This window comes from Passer montanus, unplaced genomic scaffold, assembly GCF_014805655.1.
Source record: "Passer montanus isolate IOZ18808 unplaced genomic scaffold, ASM1480565v1 scaffold109, whole genome shotgun sequence".
NCBI classification, from domain to species: Eukaryota; Metazoa; Chordata; class Aves; order Passeriformes; family Passeridae; genus Passer; species Passer montanus.
In genome coordinates this window covers 1,067,901-1,090,465 of record NW_024357502.1, presented here as the reverse complement: position 1 = coordinate 1,090,465, position 22,565 = coordinate 1,067,901, and the positions used below count along the sequence as shown (strand labels likewise).

Below are 22,565 nucleotides of genomic sequence, written 5' to 3'. Positions count from 1 at the left end.
CTCCTCCCCAGCACGGCCAAGGCCACCACTGGCTGTGTCCCCAAGTGCCACATCCACAGGGCTTTGAAATCCCCCCAGGGATGGGGACTCCACCCACCGTCCGTGGTAGTTTTGTTCCAGTGCTTGACAACCTTTTCTCCTACAGGAATTCTACAGGAAATCTGCACTTAAACACTGGAATGGATTTAGAGCCAGAGCACAAAACTTCCCACTCTCACCAGATCAACCTCGAAACTCTCCAGCAAACCCAGCCTAAAAATAACCCATTTATGCATTTAACGGCGGCTAATCCAAGCCCACGCGTCCTGGAATGGGCAGAAGCTCCAGGAATGGAAATGACCATTTTTATCCCAGGATGGAGGGGAGCTAATTAATTGAAAAACCATCCTGTGATTCCGTGAATCCAACAGGAAGGTTGGAATTGATCCCGGTGTGATGTTCCTGGCTATACAGTGCCACCTTGCTGTCAACCCATCAATGAAATGACATCTGGGAAGGGTGAGATGTGCAGCACCTTCACCTCGAGTGACCTGGGAATTCTGGGCTGGAATATGACATTAAAATCACCTTAATCCCAATTCTTAACCTATTCCAAGTGACCTGCTCTCCGATGGATTCTCCCACATCTCCACACCATCATTCCCACAGTTTCTCTCCACCCCTTGAGGCACGAAGAACTCCCTCTCCTCTGCCTTGTCCCCATCAGTCCCCTGCCCTTCCTCACTGACCTTACCTCATCGATTTCCCTCCTAATCCACGTGTCCAGCGCTCTGTAAACGCCGCTCAATATTTGTACTCCTTGAATCCAACGGGAAAAAAATCAATGGGAGACTCCAAGAACAGATTGGTCTGGGATTGCGTGTCTGGGAGGGAATTAATCCCTCATTCCTGAGGGACACGGGGGCCCGAGGCCTCACAATCAAAGTCACCTTGATGGGAAGAGCCCCAGCAGTCCTGTCCCTCATCCCATGGTGTTATCCCAGGAAGTTGACTCCTTGGCTGGTGGAACACCCCAAGGTTTTCCAGGAGCTGAAGTTTCCCTGCTCTGAAATGATCCAGCTGCCCTCAAGAGGTCACAAGGAGAAGAATGACAGGGATGCACTGGGATAAAGTTTCCCTACAGCTTCAAAGGCACGAGAGCTCTGCACAACTTCCCCGACCACCCACCACGATCCGGCTGGGGGATCCCATTCCAGGGAAACCCGGGAACGCTTCCCCATCACGGCAGCAACAGGAGCTCCTCTTGGAGCTCCTGTTCCCCTCCTGAGGGGGGAACCTCACATGGCACCAGGTGAAGGTTGGATCAGTGAAAGGCAGCTCCATAAAAGCTCCTTTATGGACAGCTCCTCCTCATCCCCCCGGAGCGGCAGCTCCCGGATCACCGGAGCGGGTTCGGTTTCCCAACCGGGGGTGTGGAGGTGAAGGGCACCACCTCTGGCCCCTCTGTTCCTGTCAGTCCCGCCCCAATCCGCAGGATAAAGGGAATGTGGGCCCTGCAACTCCCAGTGGTGTCTGTTTTCCCGGCTGGATGAGAGACTGCAGTCACAGGGAAGGAATCTCAGGAAGGAGATCCCGGTTCCCACAGCACGGCCCCGCTCCAGGGAGGGTGGGCCAGGGGCAGCCAGAGGGTGTTCAGGAGGAGCCAGAGGCTCCAGCTGAGTCTTGGAAGAATAAAACCCAATGGAAACACATTCCTGGCCCAGTGCAAGGTCCCTTGGGATGAGGTTCTCCATGGAGTCCTGGGAGTGGCTCCTTGTTTTGCCATAAAATTCCACCAGACAAGGCTGGAGTCACTCCCCATCCCTGGGAGTGTCCAAGGCCAGGTTGGAGAGCCCTGGGATGGTGGAAGGTGTCCCTGCCCATGGCCGGGGGTTGGAATGAGAGGATCTTCGCTGGATGAGAGACTGCAGTCACAGGGAAGGAATCTCAGGAAGGAGATCCCGGTTCCTACAGCACGGCCCCGCTCCAGGGAGGGTGGGCCAGGGGCAGCCAGAGGGTGTTCAGGAGGAGCCAGAGGCTCCAGCTGAGTCTTGGAAGAATAAAACCCAATGGAAACACATTCCTGGCCCAGTGCAAGGTCCCTTGGGATGAGGTTCTCCATGGAGTCCTGGGAGTGGCTCCTTGTTTTGCCATAAAATTCCACCAGACAAGGCTGGAGTCACTCCCCATCCCTGGGAGTGTCCAAGGCCAGGTTGGAGAGCCCTGGGATGGTGGAAGGTGTCCCTGCCCATGGCTGGGGGTTGGAATGAGAGGATCTTTGGGGTCCTTTCCAATCCAAACCATTCCCTGATTCCATGATTAATGTGGATAAGGTCTCTCCCACCTCACCACCTCCTGCCTCACACCCGCCCCGTGCCTGCCCACACGGCATCCCGAGGAATTCAACACCCAGCCAAGAGGTCCCAAACCCCTCTCCTCGCTCTCCAGCTCCTCATTTCCTCCCTCTATTCCCTGTGTCTGAAAGGCTCCCAGTGACAGAGGATTTGATTGTTTGTTTGCTTTTATTGTTCCAGAGGGCCGAGTGTCGACAGGCTCCACAATTCCCAGTGCCCAGAAACCCCGGCAGCGCTCCCCGCCGCCCAGAAGTGCTAACAGGACATGTTTGCACTCCAGGCTTTTTTTTGTTTGGAGGCTCTGGGGAACATCCAGGCACTTTTAAGTCCTCCCCAGGCCACTGCATCCCTCCTGGATGGAGAGTGATGGCTCTGGAGCCTGAGCAGCCGAAGGGGAGAGGGATCCGTGTGATTTTAATGGGATTGAACCACAAAAGGCTGGGTTCAAAGCAACACTAAGACCAGTTTAAACCCACCAAGGCAGGAAAAATCAGAGTTAAGGCTCTGAATCTGCTCTGAGCTCCTGTTTTTGTGTTTCCTGCCCTCTTCCCATCCCTTTTCCGCAGAGCACAGCGAGAGGCAGCTTGGATTTCCAGCCCAAACTTTGGAAGATCCTTCGCTTTGTGAGTCAGGCAGTTAACACTGATTGAAAAACAAATAAACCTCTCCATGTGCCCTTCTCCAACACTGTTGGGATTTGGGCACTGAGGGAAAAAAAAAAATAGTGCCCTGAGCCTGACAGGGAAGAAACAGAGTGGTTTGGCCAAGGCTCTGGAATGTTTTTCCTGGAGCGCCGGGCTGGCCGCAGCCCGAGGGATCCCTGCTGGCTCCTGGGCAGTCCCTGCCCAACAACCCATGGCTGAGCACATGGATCCACGCTGGGGGGAGGAAAAATGGATTTACAGATCATCTCTGATGGGTCTCCAATGTGGAGCAGCATTCCCGATGGGAATTCCAGGAAGGGTGAGCAGAGACAGGGGTGTGGGACAGCTGGAAGAGCAGCCGTGGGCTGGAGCTCAGCCTGAGCTTCAGGAGGTCCCAAAAGAGTTCCTCAAACATCTCCTGCTACTTCTTAGATGTCTCCCAGCTGCCCTGGGACAGGTTTTGACCCAGATCCAGTTGGTTTTCCAGGGAAAAACCCCTCACTTTGGTGTCACTACCTGGGGTCACACGTGAACACCAAGGCATGGGTGATATTTGGAGCAGGAAACAAAGCCAAGAAAGGGCCCCTCATTGAATACCTCATTGAATACAAATGCAGGTTTGGGTTTGATAATTCTGGTTTCCCTCCATCTTTCTGTTCCTTCAACTCCCCCAAGTGTTTTTAGGGAGCCATGGGGTGGGAGAGGGATGGATGGATGGATGGATGGATGGATGGATGGATGGATGGATGGATGGAGACAGTACTTTCATGGGGAATGGTTCCTTCTCCCAAGTAAAAAAGCAACAGGAGAAGAGGAAACAGCCTCAAGCTGTGCCATGGGAGGTTCAGGTTTGGTATTGGGGAAGATTTCTTCCTGGAAAGGATTGTCCATCCCTTTAACTCAATAAATTCATAACTTCACAGATTTTCAAAGGTAAATTAATTCCAATTATGGATTGGGAACACAAATCCAGGCATTTCTGGAGAGAGAAATCCAATGTTCAGGTGGTTTCTTTGTCTTAATGAAATTATTGACTTCCCCCTGCCGATGACCTTGGAGAGGACACTCAGCCACCCCTGAGGTCCACCAGGAATTAACTGCAGCTTTGGCTTCTCCAGGCAACCTGGCATTCAGGAAAGCCAGGATAATTTGGGTTTCTGGAAGTAGAGAGGTGGGACAGAGGATGAAGGCGATAACATTAATATTAATAATAACAACTTCTGGGAAGCTGATGTGGTTATGGATGCCTAGAGAAGCCTCCATCACACTCAGGGGTGTTAGGAAACAAAATATCCTTTAATTAGCAGTAATTAGCTCAGCTGGAAGTCAGGCACCTGCCCTTGCTGCTCTCCATTATCTCCTCAGACTCTTCAGGGCTTCGTGTTTGCACAAGAAGCAGCAAAACGGGCACTTTTCGATGGCCTGTGGGCACCACCTTAATGAAGGTGATTAATAACGCTGGATAAATGATCCAGGAGATATCAGTCAGTGTAAGGAACTTGGAGAGGAGCCACTGAAGTAATTAAGAGCCTGGAGATAGAATCTGAACAGCAAAATCCTGGATTTAAGGGTAATGATCCAACCATCTCCAGCCTCTCTCTCCTTGCTGGGAAATGAGGAATTAGGGCTGACACTGGAACCTGTGTCTTCACACCTCTGTTTCCTGAGTGATCCAGGTGTTTGCCAGGAAAGATACACGGAATTCTGGAATTCAGCATTTCCCTTGGCACGTTTGGGAGCTGCAGGGAGGGATCCAGAGCTGGAAAAGGGCTTTGGATCACTGGGCTGGACAGGACAATGTGTCAGAGGCTACAGAAAGACTGGTGAGAGAATTGAAGGGCTGTTAAGCCAGGACAGGATCCACAGGAGTGAAGGATGCAGGAAAACAGGGAGAATGGCAGAGGGTGATGGTTGGTTGATGATCTGGGAGGCATTTCCCAATCTGAGTGATTCTGTGCTGATTATAAATTTAAAAAGATGCAAAATTCCAATGTTGTCTTTCCATGGCAAAAACATCCCCTGCAAAGGGCCCTAAACACTGAAGGTGAGCAGAAACCCCAAAAGTACAACCTGGCTTCTCCAAATCATGGAAGGGGCTGGGTTGGGGACCATGGAGATCATCCCTCTGGGATGGACAGGGACACCTCCCACTGTCTCAGGGGGATCCAAGCCCCAGTGTCCAGCCTGGCTTGGGACACTTCCAAGGATCCAGGGGCAGCCACAGCTTCCCTGGACAAAACCCAGCGCTCAGATCCCTCTTTGGCTGGAGCAGAACGAGAGAATCCCAAGAACTGGAATTCAGGGTTCAGCTCAGAACTCGAGCTCTGAGGCTGAGGCTGGGCAAGGCAGTGGGGGAGGGGGCCTGGAGCCAACGGAACAATTTGGAGATGAAAAACAGCGACTGAAATGAGCTGAAAACCCCTCGTGAGTCACCTTTTCATCCCTGCCCTCCTGCATCCAGTGACTAACGTGGCAACAAAGCCGTGGGAGCTGCTCTCCCAGCAGAAACCCTGGAGACACAAGCAGGGACATGCGGGAGGAGACACCTCGGCGGGAGAGCTGGGCTAATTGATCATCCCCTCCGTGTGGTTCTCAGCTTCTGCTCCATCTCCCAGCAAAACCAGCTGGGAAGGATCAGCCAAACCAGTTTGCTGAGCAGGATGGCTCTGGGCTCACCCAAAGTCTTGTTTTTGCTCTGCTCCCCAAACATCTCCTGACTTTGCAGGGCTGGGGAGCCACATTTAAGTGTAAAATACAAAAACAAGTTTAAAAAAACAACCCAGAGCTCCCTGCCTGGTGGGAATGAGCCTTCAGGGCATCCTGGATGCTGCCGTGGATGATTGGAGGGACTGGCTCCACCTTCCCACCACCAAAGTGGTGACAGAGCTGAGAGGTGGCCAGAGCCACCAGTGTCACACAAGGGGACCTTCAGCCCAAATTCCCAAGGGCTTTTCCTCAGCCACCAGCTGGGGATGGAAGCCTGGAGCACATGGGAGCAGTAGGAGACAGGGATACATCCCGTGGGAGGTCCTGAGTGGAAAGAGATCCACCAAAATTGAGTCCAAATCCTTCCCTTGCCTGGGACACCCCCAAATCCCACCCTGGGCACCCCTGGGAGCGTTGCCCCAGCAGCTTTAGGAATGTGCCCATTCCCTGGGGAGCTGTTCCAGTGCCTGACACAAGGACACAATTCCAGACCTCCCAGTGCCCTTAGAGCAGCCAGCAGCCCAGCCAGAGGGGGTTCCCAACACCTGACTTATCAGCTGATACTCGATAAGAAGCCAGGCTGGATGCCCACCATTCCAGCACAACTGGAGCTCCCGCAGTGACCTCACGCTGGCTGCTCCCTCCAAGGAGCAGGTGGATCCTTAAAACCAGGCACGGAGCCCAGGAATCCAGGCTGCTGGAATGTGAGGCTCAGGGATGAGCTCACGCTGCAGCTTTGCTCCTCTGTTGGGTTCTCATTTTTAGATAAAAAGGTGTAGGGCTGGAGAAAAGGGGAACGTCTGGTGACTGCACACAGGGCAGGGGAGAGAGGAAAGCTGGGAGAAGCCAGGGATGCCCCTGGATCCCTGGAAGTGTCCCAGGCCAGGTTGGACACTGGGGCTTGGAGCAGCCTGGGACAGTGGGAGGTGTCCCTGCCCATGGCAGGGGTGGAATGGGATGGGATTTAAGGTCTCTTCCCACCCAAACCATTCCATGATTCCATCCCAGAGCAGGGATGGAAGGGAATCGTGTTCCTGAGGGGATCATTCCTTTATTAAGTGTCTCTATCAGGGCTAATAAGTGAAAAATGAACATATTGGAGGGAGATTTCCCACTCCCAGCTGGCCGGGGTCCAGCAGGATCCCACAATAACCACAGCTGGATCCCAACACAGGGAAAACACACAAACAAAGCACTTCCCATAGGACAAGCAGCAGCAGAGTCATGGAATGGGTTGTGTTGGATGGGACCTTAAAATTACCCCATTCCTTGGGAGGTTCCCACTCCCAGGTGAACCATGGAGTGGTTTGGGTTGGATTTAAATCCCATCTCATTCCACCCCATGCATGAGCAGAGACACCTCCCACTATCCCAGGTGGATCCCAGCCCCAATGTCCAGCCTGGCTTTGGGCACTGCCAGGGATCCAGGGGCAGCCACAGCTGCTCTGGGAATTCATGCCCAGCCCCTGCCCACCCTCCCAGCCAGGAATTCCTTTCCAAGATCCCACCTCAACCTGACCTTTCCTGTCTTAACCCCACTGATGGGGCTCGAGGAGCTGATGCTGAAACTCAAACCCACCAGGTTTGCATAAAGCAAAGCAGAACAATTGCAGGAGAAGAGTGGAACCTCCCAGTCCCCATCCCTTGGGCATCCAGGGACTCCAGGTTCCCACCTGCCTTGGTCCAAACATCCCTCAGAGCTCAGGCTGGCACTCGCAGAGGACACTCAGCACTCAGGATTTGTAACTCACGGGACAGAAGGAGAGGCTGGGAGGAGGGAGCTCTCATCACTGAGTACATTCCCTCCCTGGAACCCAGAGTGAAATTCCTCAAGTGCTGGAGACAGATTTTCCTTGGAAGGCGGCCATGAGTGCTGATCTGGCTTCTAGGAGAGATCAGCGTGGCCAGGGACTGCAGGGACCTCAGAGACCAGCACAAACCCTCCTCTTGCACCAGCGTCCTCACAACAAACCCATGAAAACCAAAAATCAAAACATTTCCTGCTGTGGGGAAAACAGGGAATGATTCCACACGTGGGCTTGGGAATGACCTGAGAGCACCTGGAGATCTCCAGTGCTGTTTGGACATTCAGGGGTGTTTGGTGAAGATCCAGAGGAGTTGAGTATTTCAAATTTCAGCAAGGGACTAAATGGAGCTAAATTTATTTCAGATTTCTAAAATACAGCACCAAATGTGCAAGAACAACATTTAAACTGCAAGGGGGAAAAGCAAATATTCCTTCCTTGTGAAACATTAAATATTTGAGTCTCACTCCTGTAGAAGGACTTGAGATGGGAGTTGGTTTCCTTTATGACTTCATTAAGAGTATTTATGGATTTAGAATTGTCCCAGAATAGGAAATCAAGCCCCATTTTACATTTCTGACTGCTCAAAATAGTGATTTTGATTTTCTGGGCTCAAATCTTCCTCTTTTCCAGACAAGGATGGAATTATTCCTGAATTCCTTGGGCACGAGGAGAAAACCAGGATTTTGATGTACTAAATTTGAGTCTGCTGCTCTGAACAAGGATAAACTCTGATGCCTTTAAACAGTGACATCTATTTAGGGTTTATTTCCCACTACAAGGATTGGCACCAAGGCACAAACCAAGCCACCACATTTTTCCTATCACTTCATATTTTATTAATTTTGGTCATTCCTTTAATCATCCCCCATTCCAGTGACAATTTTCTTGGATTTACAAATGTTCTGTAACAGCTCCTACTGAAGCATGTTGGGAAGGGAAATCTCTTTAATTTCCCTACTTTGGTGAATTTTTGCCCAGTCATTATTCCTCCCTCCTTCCCCCAGCTGGGTCATTCCATTTAAATCAACATTGTGGTGACATTTCACAGAATCATGGAATGGTTTGAGTTGGAAGGGACCTTAAATTCCACCCCACTCCATGCCCTGCCATGGACAGGGACACCTTCCATTATCCCAACTGGCCTTGGACACTTCCAGGGACCCAGCTGCTCTGGGAAGCCTTGGGCTCCATCCCAGTCCCTCCCCACCTCACAGAGAGCAATTCCTTCCCGATGTCCCACTTAATCTACTCTGCTTCAGCTTAATTTCATGGCTTAAAAGAGAAAAAATGCCAAGTCCAACAAGAGAAATTTCAAGACAAGTCGAAGAACAATCAAAGACCTTCATCCATGACCTTCCCACCTCTCCCTGCCCCCAGCTGGAGCTGCAGTCCAACAGAAGTGCTGGGAGCACTGGAGGTCTGGTGGCCCCAGAGCAGCGACCAGAGCCTTGCTTGGATGGGGTCTGGTGACACATTGCAACATGCCACCAGACCAGATCATCGACAAGACCAAGCAGGGGGAACTGCCTCATCTTTCCATGCTACTGGATAAGTCAGGGATGGGTCAGTTCCATTATCTGTACAACACCTTGATTTTCCCCTCATCATCATCCATTATCCAGGAGATCCAGGACTTCCCATCCTCACGTGGCACTTGTATCTCCCCTTTCTCCTTGCATAATCACAGAATCCTGGAACAGTTTGGGTGGGAAGGGATCTCAAAGCCCACCCAGTGCCACCCCTGCCGTGGGCAGGGACACTCCCATTGTCCCAGGGTCCTTCAATCCGGTCCTTGTCCAACCTGGCCTTGAGATTCAGAGGTGCTGCTGCTTTTAAATGCAAGAACAAAACTTGGGAGCACCTCCTGGAACAAAGACGAAACCTCTGTGTCCAAGGACACCCACTGGACAGAGGAGGAAGGACTGAGGAGGCTCCTGCTCCTCCTCCTCCTCCTCACCCGAGCTGGGTCCCTTTGGCTGCATTTTGCACTCATGAACCACACAAATGTTTCACTGGCTCAACCTCACCGAGCCGTTTTCAGGCGTTTCACTCTTCCAAGAGCTCCAGGTTCCCTGTCCAAAATCCCCACATTCACGGCCTGGTGCTTGGAGAAGGCCCAGGGCCTCCACATTTCCTCACACCCAGGAGGCCGCGGGCGCGTCGAGCGCCGCAGTCAGTAAAGTGCCAAGGAGCTAATGAAGACAAAAGTGTCAACACAGCCTGGTGATAACGCACACCTCTCCCATGGAGCTGCTGGGACCGTTTTGCAAACAAATTTGGCAGTTCCTGGCGGGCCCGGGCCCATAAAGCGGTGTCCTGATGTTATTAAAGTTAACAGAAGTGTCATGGGATGACAGATGGCTCCCCACACATCAATTGGATTCTGAGGAGTTCTCAAACCCTGGCGGGTTGAAAGCAGCTCCAGCACGAATCAGAGGCAGGGGCAAGATCATCGATACAAGGGATTATGCAGATTTAAGAAATACCCTCGGCACCCGAAAGTTTTCAGAATGCAAACTACGTCAACCCCGCGAACAAGAGGCACTGCATCATGATGGCAGCAGGGACAAAGCCAGGGGGGTTTAACAGACAAAAAAAGATTGTTTTAATAGGAGAGAAGCATCAGTCATTGAGTCTTACTTCATTCAGACTTTCTCTCCAACCCATCCATCTTCAGTGCCAAGAGATGACAGGACCACCTCACTTTTCCCCCCGGCCTAGTGTATCAATAATGCCCATTTCTCCCCAAACAAATGACTCCCCAGAATGGCCCTTTTCCCAAAATTGGCTGCCAAGCCCCACAAAGGCCTCAGTACCTGCTATGGTCAACTTGGCTCCAACGGGGCCCCCTCCAGAGGTGGCCACCGATGGGTGGAGCCTTCCCCAACCATCTTCCCCAAGAGCCACTTTGTCATTCCTGGCCGGGGAGCATCTGCGGAAGAGGGGACCGGGGCGGGGGGGTGGCCGAGCCGCAGAGGGACACAGAGAGGGACACAGAGAGGGACACAACGGGCACGGACACAGGGGAATGCAAATTCCTCCGCCCTCGCAAACGCCTCCGTGGGCATTCTCTGGGAACAAAGGTCCCCGAGGCGGGCGGGCTCTGCATCACTGCTCTCTCTGTTCCCAGCACCTGCTCGGCACCGGCCACGGAGTCGCCGCGGTCCCTCCGCGCCGCGGCCGCAGAAGCCAAGGGCAGCACAATGGCCCCGTTGGCCAGGGTCAGGCCTGGCTTTCTTCCTCGCCCCCTTCCACCAGCCCTTTTCACCTCCACCATCTCCAGGAGCGCTCGGCAAGGAGGTGGCTTCGAGCGACGAGAGGAGGAGGAGGGGGGAAATATAGGTCTCTGGCGTAAATCACTGACGCCGTTTCCCCTCCTCTCCCTTCCCTTAAGACCTGATGGTCTTCAGTCACACATCTTAAAAGCAAAACAAAAAACAAAAACACAAAGACTTACTTGTCTCAAGTCGATGAAGGCCAACTGCAGTGTGTCCCCTTGGAACCCAGGCACTGGGCCGGATCTGGCAAACTCTGTGGGAAAGAAAAGAGGATAAAAAGCGCCTTTAACTAACCATGGACAGGGAGATTGGCAGACGGATGACAGGGAAGACAAGAGAGGCTGGGGGAGAGGAGGACCGCGCTTCTAAGGAGTCATGTCTCCCTCCCTTCAGCGTCTTTGTTCGCCCTTCAAAATTCGTGTCATCAAAACACCATTAATTCCACCGTCCTGACAGCAAGGAAACTGTACTAATTCGACCTGAAATTTATTCCCATGAGCCGCACTGGGCTTCAGAGTATTTGTTTTGTGAACGGACAAACAACTCGCTCAGAAGAAAGGGGGGGATGGGGGTGGAAAAGTTTTTCCTCTCAACACAATAAAATCTTCAGCTGTGAAACTCTTTTCAGTTCCGAAAGCTATTTATATTTTAGGGCGCTGAAGGAATTTTCTAATTTCACGCCTGTCACCAGGCTCCATGAGCATTCATCAAAAAAATATGCCCGGCCGCGTCATTAATTATCAGGCAGCAGATTATTTGCATGATCTGGTGATGGCGCCTCTTGGTCAGCCCAAACGCGGAGAACCGCGGCCGTTGGGTGGCATTTTTATTTCTGGTGGATGAAGACATCTGACAACTGAATAATGTTGGCTTCTAAAGCGAAGAGAATATTTCCAAGGCCACATTTATCTCCTTCCAGCCTAATCTGGCCAAAATTTCATACTTTGGTTGTTCATTTTTCTCCTAATCCATTCTTTAAACCAAACCTAAAACTGCTGAAGGGGCTTGAATGGATCCATCTTAGAGGACCTTGGTTCTTCCATGGCATTTAGCAGCTTTTCCTTGGGAACGCTCATGAAGCCGACGTCTGCACGCATCCCAGGGTGTCTTTTGAGGTTGGTTCTGCCCAACTTCACTTCATTTTCACCCTCTGCAGTTACAGCTTCATCTCCGCTCTCCTCACAACCTCTCGGCACTGAGGGGACCTGGGTTGTGAGGCCACAACTCAACGTCACCAAAGGCTTGAGGGGGAGCACCTGCCTGGGCTTGAGTTGTGTGGCTCCTGCAGGCACTGGAGGTGCTGGAGGAATTAAATGTTTTCTTGGGATGAAGCCAGGTGTGATGGCAAAAATGGAGAAAGGAGGGAAAATACACACCAAATACAGATTTTTCAGTTATATGGCCCATTATCACCCATCTATCCTGGTTTTCACCCTACAGGAACCCTCCAACAGCTCCTAAAGATCCACAAAGATGAGGATTAGGAATGGCTGGGCAATATGGAAGGAGGATTTTGCCTTTTGTCTCCATGACTAATCAGAGGCACCAATGGCTAAAGCGATTTCATGTCAGGTGGTCTCTGCCTTGAACACTTGGACTCCCAAAAGTTTTCCTATTTCCAAGCCAAGGCCACAAAATCAGGAACATAAATCATCCCACTCCCATTTCCAAAGCTTTCCTAGAGCAGCCCAATCACGGAGCAGCCCCTTGGCTCTAACAAGGAGAGATTAATGAGTGAAACACCAGGACTCAGTCCTGTCCCTCAAGGAAAGCAGGGTTATTAATCAGCTCCCTTGCTCCACCTTCCATTAAAACCTTGGGATGGAGAACATCCTTCAAGTCAGACACAGGCACCTCCAGGGGCACAGGGGACACTTCTCAGACTCTGCTTTTTAATAGTCTCAGATGCCAGAAGAGCTTTGAGATTGAAACCATCGCTCATCTTTGCAGTGATCACTCAAGTGACAACTGCTGCAGGACAAGAGCAAACACGGCTGGGAAATCATTGCTTTTATCTGAAGTTATGAGGCAAAGGGAGTAATAAACAAGTAAAAACAGAAATTATGGACGTGACTGCTCATATTTGGATTTCGGGTAGAAAAAGCACAAACCAAAGTCAGCTGGAACCATCCATGGTCGTGCCTTTGGAGCTTTGCACAGGATGGGACTGGACTGGGATGAACAAGAGGAAGTTCTTCTCCTCCCCTCTGAGGGTGGGGAGGCCCTGGCACAGGGTGCCCAGAGCAGCTGTGGCTGTCCCTGGATCACTGGAAAAGTCCCAGGCCAGTCCCAGGCTGGGCTTGGAGCACCCTGGGACAGTGGAAGGTGTCCCTGCCCATGGCAGAACATGGGACTGGATGATCTTGAAGGTCCCTCCATCCCAAACCATTCCATGATTCCTTGAGATCAGAGCTGCTCAGCTCCAGGCAATTCCACTGACCAATCCCGCAATATTCCGGGTGCAAAGAGCCCAAAGTGACTTCACATGTGTCCCCCAAAAATTGTTTTAATTAATCCTAACTGCAAAGGCATTTTAATGTAGTTTGCTATAAAATTTGACTGCAGCTTGCCTGAGCCAGCAGGGAGGGAGGATCAACCAAACCCTCTGACTCTGATCTGCAAGGGATAAATCATCTTTACACATTCCCTCTACACCCCACTGTCCCATCTGGAACAATTATCCCGAAAGCCACATCAATCCTAAAACACTTTGGAAAAGCACAATACCTGAGAAACTAAAAATGTTTAGAAGTGAGAAATGGTGCTTGAGCACCTTCTCAAGAGGTGAAACTCCTCTGGGTTGCTCAGGGTTGGAGACGTCCCTGAGCTGAGGAACACAACTACAAGGTCCTACCCTCCAAGGATGGGGTCACCTCATGTTCCTGATTACATTTGGAGAAATCCTGGAAAAGAAACCCTGGAAGGACTGCGAGGAAAGCGAGTTTCTATTTTTTGGATCAAGGGCCTCACAGATGTTCAGCATCTATTTAGGAGCACACACAGAGTTGGGAAATTTAAGATCTTTCCCAAAGCATGAACTTCAAATCCTCATGAGAAAATGCCTGTGATTGTGAATGTTCTCACAAGGCTGGTGAATTTATCACTGCTGTCGGCTGCTTGTGAGAAGCCCAAGACAGATTCCATTCCAAGCCAGATTGTCATCCCAAGGCAGATTTCATCCAAAACCAGATTTTATCCCAAGACAGACTTCATCCCAAAAGAGATCTCATCCCAGGACACAGCTGCTCCTTAGCAGCTCACCTTTAGCTGTCTCTGCCCATTGTCCCTTCCCACAGTTCCCTGCCCATGGATGGGTTGGAACTGGATGTCTTTTAAGGTATTTTCCATCCTGAACTGGTGGCTTTTAAGGCCTTTTCCATCCCAAACCATTCAGTGATTCCTAAGGAACCTACTGGAGGAAGGCTGGGAGAGTTATGGAGTGACACCGCCCTTCAAAACTTAGGATGGTCACACATTGAGCCAAAACTTAACTGAACATTAATTCTCATAAAAAAATTTATCAACACTGAATTAACAAATCTCTGGAACCTTCTAGCACAAGATGTCTCTGCCCATGGCTGGAATGAGATGGTCTTCAAGGTCCTTTCCAACGCAAATCCTACAATTCTAGGATTCTATGATTGACATCCAAGAAGTGAAACGACATCCAAGCTGATATTCTCTGTGTCCCAGAAGAAATTATGTAGGAGCTGATACTCCTTGTGTCCAAGAAGAAAAAATGTAGGAGCTGATATACTTTGTGTCCAAGAAGGAATGATGTAGGAGCTGATATTTTTCATATCCCAGAAGAAACGAGAACAGGAATTCGGCCCAGACACTCAGAAAAGCTGCAGAGGAATGAATGCAATGCTTCCCTTGGGCTGCTGGAGAAGGAGCTGCACCTCCTGTAATCGCAGGTCACACTTTACATACCAATGCCACCAACCCATTCTGAAGGAGGAACGAACAAAGTCTCAGAGCAAAAAAGGAGGAACAAAGACCAGAGCGGAGCTTTAGAGGAGAGACACAGCCAGTTCTTCTTGGGTTTAATCTCTTCAAGCAGATTTCAGGATAATTTCCTCGGAACAACCGAGCGCAGTGTTGGCCTCAGTACTGTCGGATTCCTTTATTGTACTGTCTTCACGACCAAGGCAAGTGGCAAACATAGCAAGCAACCTACAGAGCAGCCCCTTGAGCAGAAAATCACCGGAGAATAGAGCAGATCAGTATGCGGCTGTTTGTACAAAGCATTTAGCCAGGCTAAAGGTTTGAGGGGTTTGTGTTCAGGCCAAAAAAGTAATGTCTTTGCAAGGTCTACAGGCCTGGGCCACCCAGGGCAGGTCACAGGGGGACTCCAACCTCCCTTCCAAAACATTTCACTGATGAAAGAATCAAGGAACAGGAACCGTTAAGCCCTTTACAATGGACAAAGAATAACGAGTTCAAAGGCACGGCAGAAAAGAGACATCCACTGTAAATTAATTAATTACAGCCAACAGGGGGATCTCCCTGTGCCCCTGGTGCGGCTGCGCACGCGGGGACAGGGCCTTGCATGGATTGAGCGGTAAAAATGGGCCCTGCCGGTGACTTCATCCCTCAAAAACATCATCTGAGGGCAAGATTTCCTCTGAACTACATGGGATTCGTGATGGCACCTCCGGGATGGAGGCTGAAGCAGCTCCCAGGGAAGGGAACATGGACCAATCTGCTCGTTGCCACGGATAACATCTGAGGAATCGACAGTCTCAAGATTCCTCAAGGAAGGATGGAGATCTTGAAGTTATCTTCCTTGGAAGGCCATCCTGGAAAGGCCAAGTGATGGGACCTCCCAGGAAAAAGCCTTGGAAGGCCATCCTGGAAAGGCCAAGTGATGGAAACTCCTTGGATAAAGCCTTGGAAGGCCATCCTGGAAAGGCCAAGTGATGGGACCTCCTGTTCCACATCCCCAGGAACAAAGTGACGCCTTGAGGACACTGAGGCTGAAGAACAAATCCATGGACTCTGGAGAAGCTCACAGGTGGGAAAAAGTGAGAAATGTTGGGGAGGAATCGAGGCAAGAGGAACAGAGAGAAGATCCCAATTCCCACACTGAGCTTCTCCTTCACCCAGTTTCCATACTGAGCTTCTTCTCCCACACCATTCCCACACAGCCCCGCTCTGAAGCTGTTCCCCATTACAGCCCGAACTCTCAGAGCTCATTCCCATCTGGGTAATTTCAGAGAGCTGTGGGAAGAGGGAGGAGCTACCCAAAACACTCTGAACTGGGTCAGATTAAAGAAAAACGTCTCTCCCTCCCCATCAAACGTTCCTCTGATGGAACAAAGATGGGCCTGGAGTGCTGTCACTGCAGAGAAAGGAGTGGTCCCCGTCATGGGACACTGGCAGGGCTGAGGAGCACCCACAGCCCCAGGCAGGGACTCCTCAGGGGCTGACCACGAGATGTTTTTCAAGTTGAAGAGAGGGAAACTCTTTAGAAGGATGTTGGAGATGCGTGCCAAGAAATTTGGAACAGAATCCATAGGATTCCAAGTTAAGAGTCGGGTCACGGATCTCCACAGGTTCCCAGACCCGAACCCAAGGTGTTCAGTGGATGTGTCCTGGCAGATGTGAAGTTCTCAGATCATTAAACACCAACACCAGCCAATGTGAACCGTGCCCATCCCACCATCAGCTCAAGAGGTTGTGGAACTTCCATCCCTGGAACTGTCCAAGGCCACGTTGAGGGTCCAGCTTGGCCTTCCAGGGATCCAGGGGCAGCCACAGCTGCTCTGGGCACCTGTGCCAGGGCCTGCCCACCCTCCCAGACAGGAATTCCCAATATCCCACCCATCCCTGCTCTCTGGCAGTGGGAAGCCATTCCCTGTGTCCTGTCCCTGGAGCAGAGCCCGACCCCCCCGGCTGTCCCCTCCTGGCAGGAGCTGTGCAGAGCCACAAGGGCCCCCTGAGCCTCCTCTGCTCCAGGCTGAGCCCCTTCCCAGCTCCCTCAGGGATTCTGCAGCCCCTTCCCAGCTCCCTCAGGGATTCTGCAGCCCCTTCCCAGCTCCCTCAGGGATTCTGCAGCCCCTTCCCAGCTCCCTCAGGAATTCTCCAGCCCCTTCCCAGCTCCGTTCCTGCCCTGGCCATGCTCCAGCCCCTCAGGGTCTCTCTTGTTGGGAGGTGCCCAATTCTGACCCCAGGAGCTGAGGCACATTGAGGGATCAGCACCTGTGGGGTGGACATTCCTCTCCTGATCCATTCTGCTTAAACCTTCCCATCTCTCCACTACAATATTCCCGTTTTCCCCCCAGATCCAGGTTTTTCCAGGTGCACTGCCACAGGACAGACACCAGTCAGGGACATCCTAACTCCAGCACCACAAACTCCAATCCCTGGTGGATCACAGGTTGGAAGAACACCTGGGAGTCCTTGGGATCACGCCGAGGGAGAGGATGACTCCAGCATCAGGGACAAACCCCAGCACTTCCCCCAAATCCCAGGATTTCCACGTGAGAAATTCCCACAAGCCAGATAAGGCAGCCAAGGAGGAGGTGGGGAACGGCTGTGCCAGGATCCATGTGGGCACATTTTGGGACAATCTGTTGGGATGGAGAATTCCTCAACCCAGCGGAGACATCTGGCTGATCCCCAGGAGAGGGGCTGACTAAAAATAGGGTGTTTAATGGAATTTGAAATATAAATTTTTAGGGCACTTTTAATTTCCCATAAAGCAGCAGTTAAAAGAGTTTGGAGATTATGGAATTGCTCATTTTATGATCTGAGGATTGTAAAAACCCCTCAACCACTGCTGGAACCCATTATGGGGATGGGAAACACTTCCTAGGAGTGAGAACAGCCCCATTTATTTGGGATTTTTCGGCTGTCACCTCCAAATCTGGGTTGTTATATTTGATTTCCACTATGTCTAACATAGAGGGGAGATGGAAAAATTATCCATTCATCATATTATATATTTTTATATGGATTTATCAGTTCAAAAAGAGCAGAGTGGGGCATGTAGGAGTTAAAAAATCCCATTGCATTGTTAAATCTTGGATTATGGATGCATCCTGAGAGACAAGAAACCCTCTGAAAAAATGAAATTTATATTCTGAAAAAAGGAAATGTACAGGTTCCCAGTAATCTTAGGGATCTTTTTTCCCTCTCTGGGGTTTTTTGCTTATTTTTAACCCAGAAGTGGCTCCTAAATAAAAGATGTGTCCCACTGAGCCTTTCTAGGCAGTTCATTTAAGCTGTGCCTTAGTCCAGGTTTTAAAAGGGCTGAGAGAACCTCAGCATCCCAACACCTGCACAACAACACATCCCAAATCCACCTCCAGCCCTTCCCTGGAGCCCTGGAGCCATCCAAGCACTCAAATCCATGGAAAGTGCTCCCAAACCCCTTGGGAAACACCTTCCTGCTGGGAACACCAGAGGATGTTCTCCCTGACCCCTCAGTACCCTGCATCTCCTCCAGGATTGGTCCAGCTGGACATTCCATGTGCTCACCAGGATAAATCCATGGAAAACAGCTGGGATTTTCCCCAGGTTTCTCCCGTCACAAGCAACCCAAGAGGATTTTTACAGTGTGGCTGCTCTGCTCCTTTCTCCTCTTTCACACCAAAAATGCTGCTCATTATGGGATATTCACGTGAGGAAAATATGGAAGATCTGGCTCTTGGTGTCTGTTTAATTCACTGTTTCTCCTCAGTCCTACAACAGCTTCCTTTTGGAAGATCAGAAAAGTAATAAAAATTAATAAACTGCATTTTCTGTGCTGTGAACACACCAAAAAAGCACAGATTGCAGGAAGGGGTAGATTTAAAGAGCAGGTGAGGGGTCCCATCACAAGCTTATCTTTCTGCCAAGCACCACAAAATCCCAAAATGCCACAATCCCAGACTGGTTTGGGTTGGAAGGGACCTTAAAGAGCATCTTCATCCCACCTCATCCATGGGCAGGGACACCTCCCTCTGTCCCACGTGGATCCAACCCGGCTCTGGACACTGCCAGGGATCCAGGGGCAGCCACAGCAAATCTGGGAATTCCAGCCCAGCCCCTGCCCACCCTCCCAGCCAGCAATTCCTTGCCAAGATCCCAGCCCAATCTCCCCTTGGCCAGAGGGAACCATTCCCTGTGTCCTGTCCCTGCAGGCTTTCACTCCCTTCAAACTATGCCTAATATACAAGAAAATAATTTCCTTAATTCACCTCACCTCTCTTTTAACCAGATTATTTTTTCAGCATTCACAAACATAACCTCAATAAACTCCAGCACCAAAACTCTGCCGCCCCATTCCCTCATCATGGCACTCACTGGGAGGGCTCCAAACAAACATAAAATCCTATTTAAATGTATAAAAACTGCTGGATTGGGGAAGACTTGGGAATTTGGGGGAAGGAAGAGGATGGAGGCAGAGGTACGAACTGGTACTGTGAGGATGTTGAGATCCACACCTGTGCTTTCAGGCACAAAAAAGATTAAAAAATCACCAAAAAAAACCCCCAATAATAAACCCTAACCTTGCAAGCTGAAACTTATTTTCTGAATACACCACTTCCCTCTTGGAACTGACTCATCCCCAAATTCAAACCTTGATGGATTTCTACTCCTAAATAACCAAATTAAAGTGATTTCCAGGCGCAGCAGAGCCACCAGATGGACCCGTGGGGATGAGGGGCACGGATTTGCTGCTGGAAAGGAGAAGGATTTTGTCTGTTCCGGGCTGACAGTGATGGATGGGGAGGATCCAGCTCCAGCATCCATCTCCATTCCCTGCTCTGGTGGCACCTTGGGATGGGGCTGGGGACAGGTCCCTGACCCTGCTGCCAGGTTGGCGTCACCTGCTCCGGGATGTCTGAGTGCTCCCGGCTCGGGCTCCCCAAACAACAGGAATTTAAGGAATTGTGCTTTCCAAGCTGCTCTGAAATCCCATCTGTCTTCCTTGGCAGCAGCAGCTTTTAGGGAAGAGCTGCTGCTGCGTGATCCACGTTATGGATGGGGCAGAAAACTGCCAGGTTTGGAGTGTTTGGAGCCAAAAAAACGGAATTATTAGGGATGACAAACGCTTCCCATTATTCCCAGCTCCGGCGCCCATCCCTCAGCAGACACCCATGGGAGCACAGCTGCTCCCGAGGCTCTGAGGGGACACAAATGAGAGTCAGGAATTCAGGGATGGAGGCAGCGCTGGGAGGAAAATCAGGAATTGCTTTGTGAGTTATGGTGCGGGATCTGGGTGGGAATCATTAAATTGGGATCTTTCTCCCGGGCTGGTCAGCTGAGGGCTGGGAAATGGCAAGTGGATGTTAAAAAATGGAAAATCCCGTGTTGGAAACAGCAAAATTCCTGCTGGGGGATTGTTCCCGGCAGTAAATTTAATCTCAGCATTGATGGGGGCAGCTGAAGTAAAATCTGGTCAGGAAAATGTTGGATAAAGGGTGGAAGAACTTGGCAATGGGAAGTGCCAGGGGATGATGAAACCAACAGGTGATGTCCCTGAGTCACTCCCCTGGATCCCTGGAAGTGTCCAAGACCAGCTTGGATGGGGCTTGGAGTACCCTGGGATAGTGGGAAGTGTCCCTGGAAGGGCTTTAAAGTCCCTTTCCACCCTAAGCATTCCAGGATTCTGTGATAAATACGAGACAGCCCAATCTCCACCTCAAGCAGGAAAGCCAAAATGTGGATATTTGGGGGAAAAAAATCCCTAAAATCCCCTAAAATCAAAGATCACCTGGTTCTTTAGGAACTCTGTCAAGCTCTCGGTTCTCAACTCCATGGCTGAGAATCCATCCCAGCATGAATCCCAACAAATCCATTCCAGAATAAATCCCAACAAATCCATCCCAGGATGAATCCCAACAAATCCATTCCAGGATGAATCCCAACAAATCCATTCTAGGATAAATCCCAACACACCCATCCCAGCATGAATCCCAACAAACCCATCCCAGGATGAATCCCAACAAATCCATTCTAGGATAAATCCCAACACACCCATCCCAGCATGAATCCCAACAAACCCACCCCAGGATGAATCCTAACAAACCCACCCCAGGATAAATCCAAACACATCCATCCCAGCATGAATCCCAACAAATCCATTCCAGAATAAATCCCAACAAATCCATCCCAGGATGAATCCCAACAAATCCATTCCAGGATGAATCCCAACAAATCCATTCTAGGATAAATCCCAACAAATCCATCCCAGGATGAATCCCAACAAATCCATTCCAGGATAAATCCCAACAAACCCATTCCAGGATGAATCCCAACAAATCCATTCCAGGATAAATCCCAACAAACCCATTCCAGGATGAATCCCAACAAATCCATTCTAGGATGAATCCTAACAAATCCATCCCGGGATGAATCCAAACACATCCATCCCAGGATGAATCCTAACAAATCCATTCCAGGATAAATCCCAACAAATCCATTCTAGGATGAATCCCAACAAATCCATCCCGGGATGAATCCCAACAAACCCAAACCCCTTAGAGGGAAGAGGATCCCCTGCAAGGGTGTGTTCACTCTGCCCTACTTTAATTCCCAAACCAGGATTAAAAATGGCATTTTGTCTGCTTTGGGCTCTGGTTTTTAACCCTTTCACCGAGCAGGACAAGCAGCAACTTGAGGGCAACCAGAGAATTCCAGCCCCAATCCAGGTGGGCACCTGAAGCCCTGAAAGGAGCAGGTTTGGGAGCAGAGCCCTGGGGGTGGCACCACGATGCTGCTCCGCCGAGGAGCTGCTGTCACTTTGTCACAAGACACGTCACCTCCACCACTCCGACTGGGCACAGAGGTCACTTCAAGGACAAAATTCCCTGCAGGGAGGGCTGAGGCTGGGAGAGGACCAGAACTGGTGAAGAACATCAACTTCTTCAGATGCTCCTCATCCATCCAACCCTGCCTTGGACACTCCCAGGGGATGGGGCAGCCCCAGCTTCTCAGAAAGAGTCATAAATAAACTGATTTTGGATTCATGCACTCCCATCCTTCCTGGTTTTAAAATACGCCATCCCAAAAAGCAGGGATGGTCTGGAGAGCTTCAAGGCAGCACTGAAGAGGAAAAGGAGGAGTGAAACTTGGATCTCCTGGAATCCTCTGTGCTGAAGATGCTCTGGGTGAGCTCTGTGGGCACCCACCACCCCCAGAGCATTGCCACAGCCCTGGGACCCCAAATACCAATGGGCACAGCAACACTGTAGGATTTTACCCCAAATTTGGGACGCTGCTTTGGGGTTACCCCTCTGCAGGTTGAGGGAAAGGGCTCTGTGTACACCACGGTCATTTTGGTGGGAAGTTCCATTTGATTCCTAATCTGCCCTATTCCATTTAATTCCTGATCTACCCTATTCCTTTTGATTCCCAATCTATCCCATTATTTTGATTCTTAATTTATCCTATTTCTTTTGATTCCTAACCTATCCCATTTATTTTGCCAGTTTATATATAAACATATATAGAAATATATATAGAAATAGATATCAAAATACATCTAGAAATAGATAGAAAAATAGAAATATCATTTTAATATAAATACCTTAATGTCACACATGATTTCCTCTAGTGCACTAATAACTCTTTTTGGTTTATACCCTGTAGCAACTTTAATTAAAACCTTTTCTTCGTTTTCTCCTGCCTGGTCAATAAATAACTAATTTTATAAACAAAGCTGATCCACCACCCTTATAACCCATGGGCCAAAGTCCTATTTCAGGTGTGGGCCACCTCGATTTAAATGTTCACCAAACCCCTGAGCTGAGGCAGAGCAGGGATTCCCCCTGGACCCGTGACCAAGGACAGGACGGGCGGTTG

General features: G+C 50.3%; 1 protein-coding gene across 5 annotated transcripts in view; it reads right to left on the bottom strand.

Annotated features, from left to right (window-relative positions):
- The window catches only part of EXOC6B (exocyst complex component 6B), a 299,883-nt gene that overhangs the window by 58,684 nt on the left and 218,634 nt on the right, over nt 1–22,565 (bottom strand). For all 5 annotated transcript variants that reach the window (XM_039723879.1, XM_039723889.1, XM_039723905.1 and 2 more), the window contains one exon: nt 10,949–11,022. In XM_039723879.1, coding sequence (XP_039579813.1) covers nt 10,949–11,022 — 74 coding nt within the window. The remainder of the gene's footprint in view (nt 1–10,948; nt 11,023–22,565) is intronic.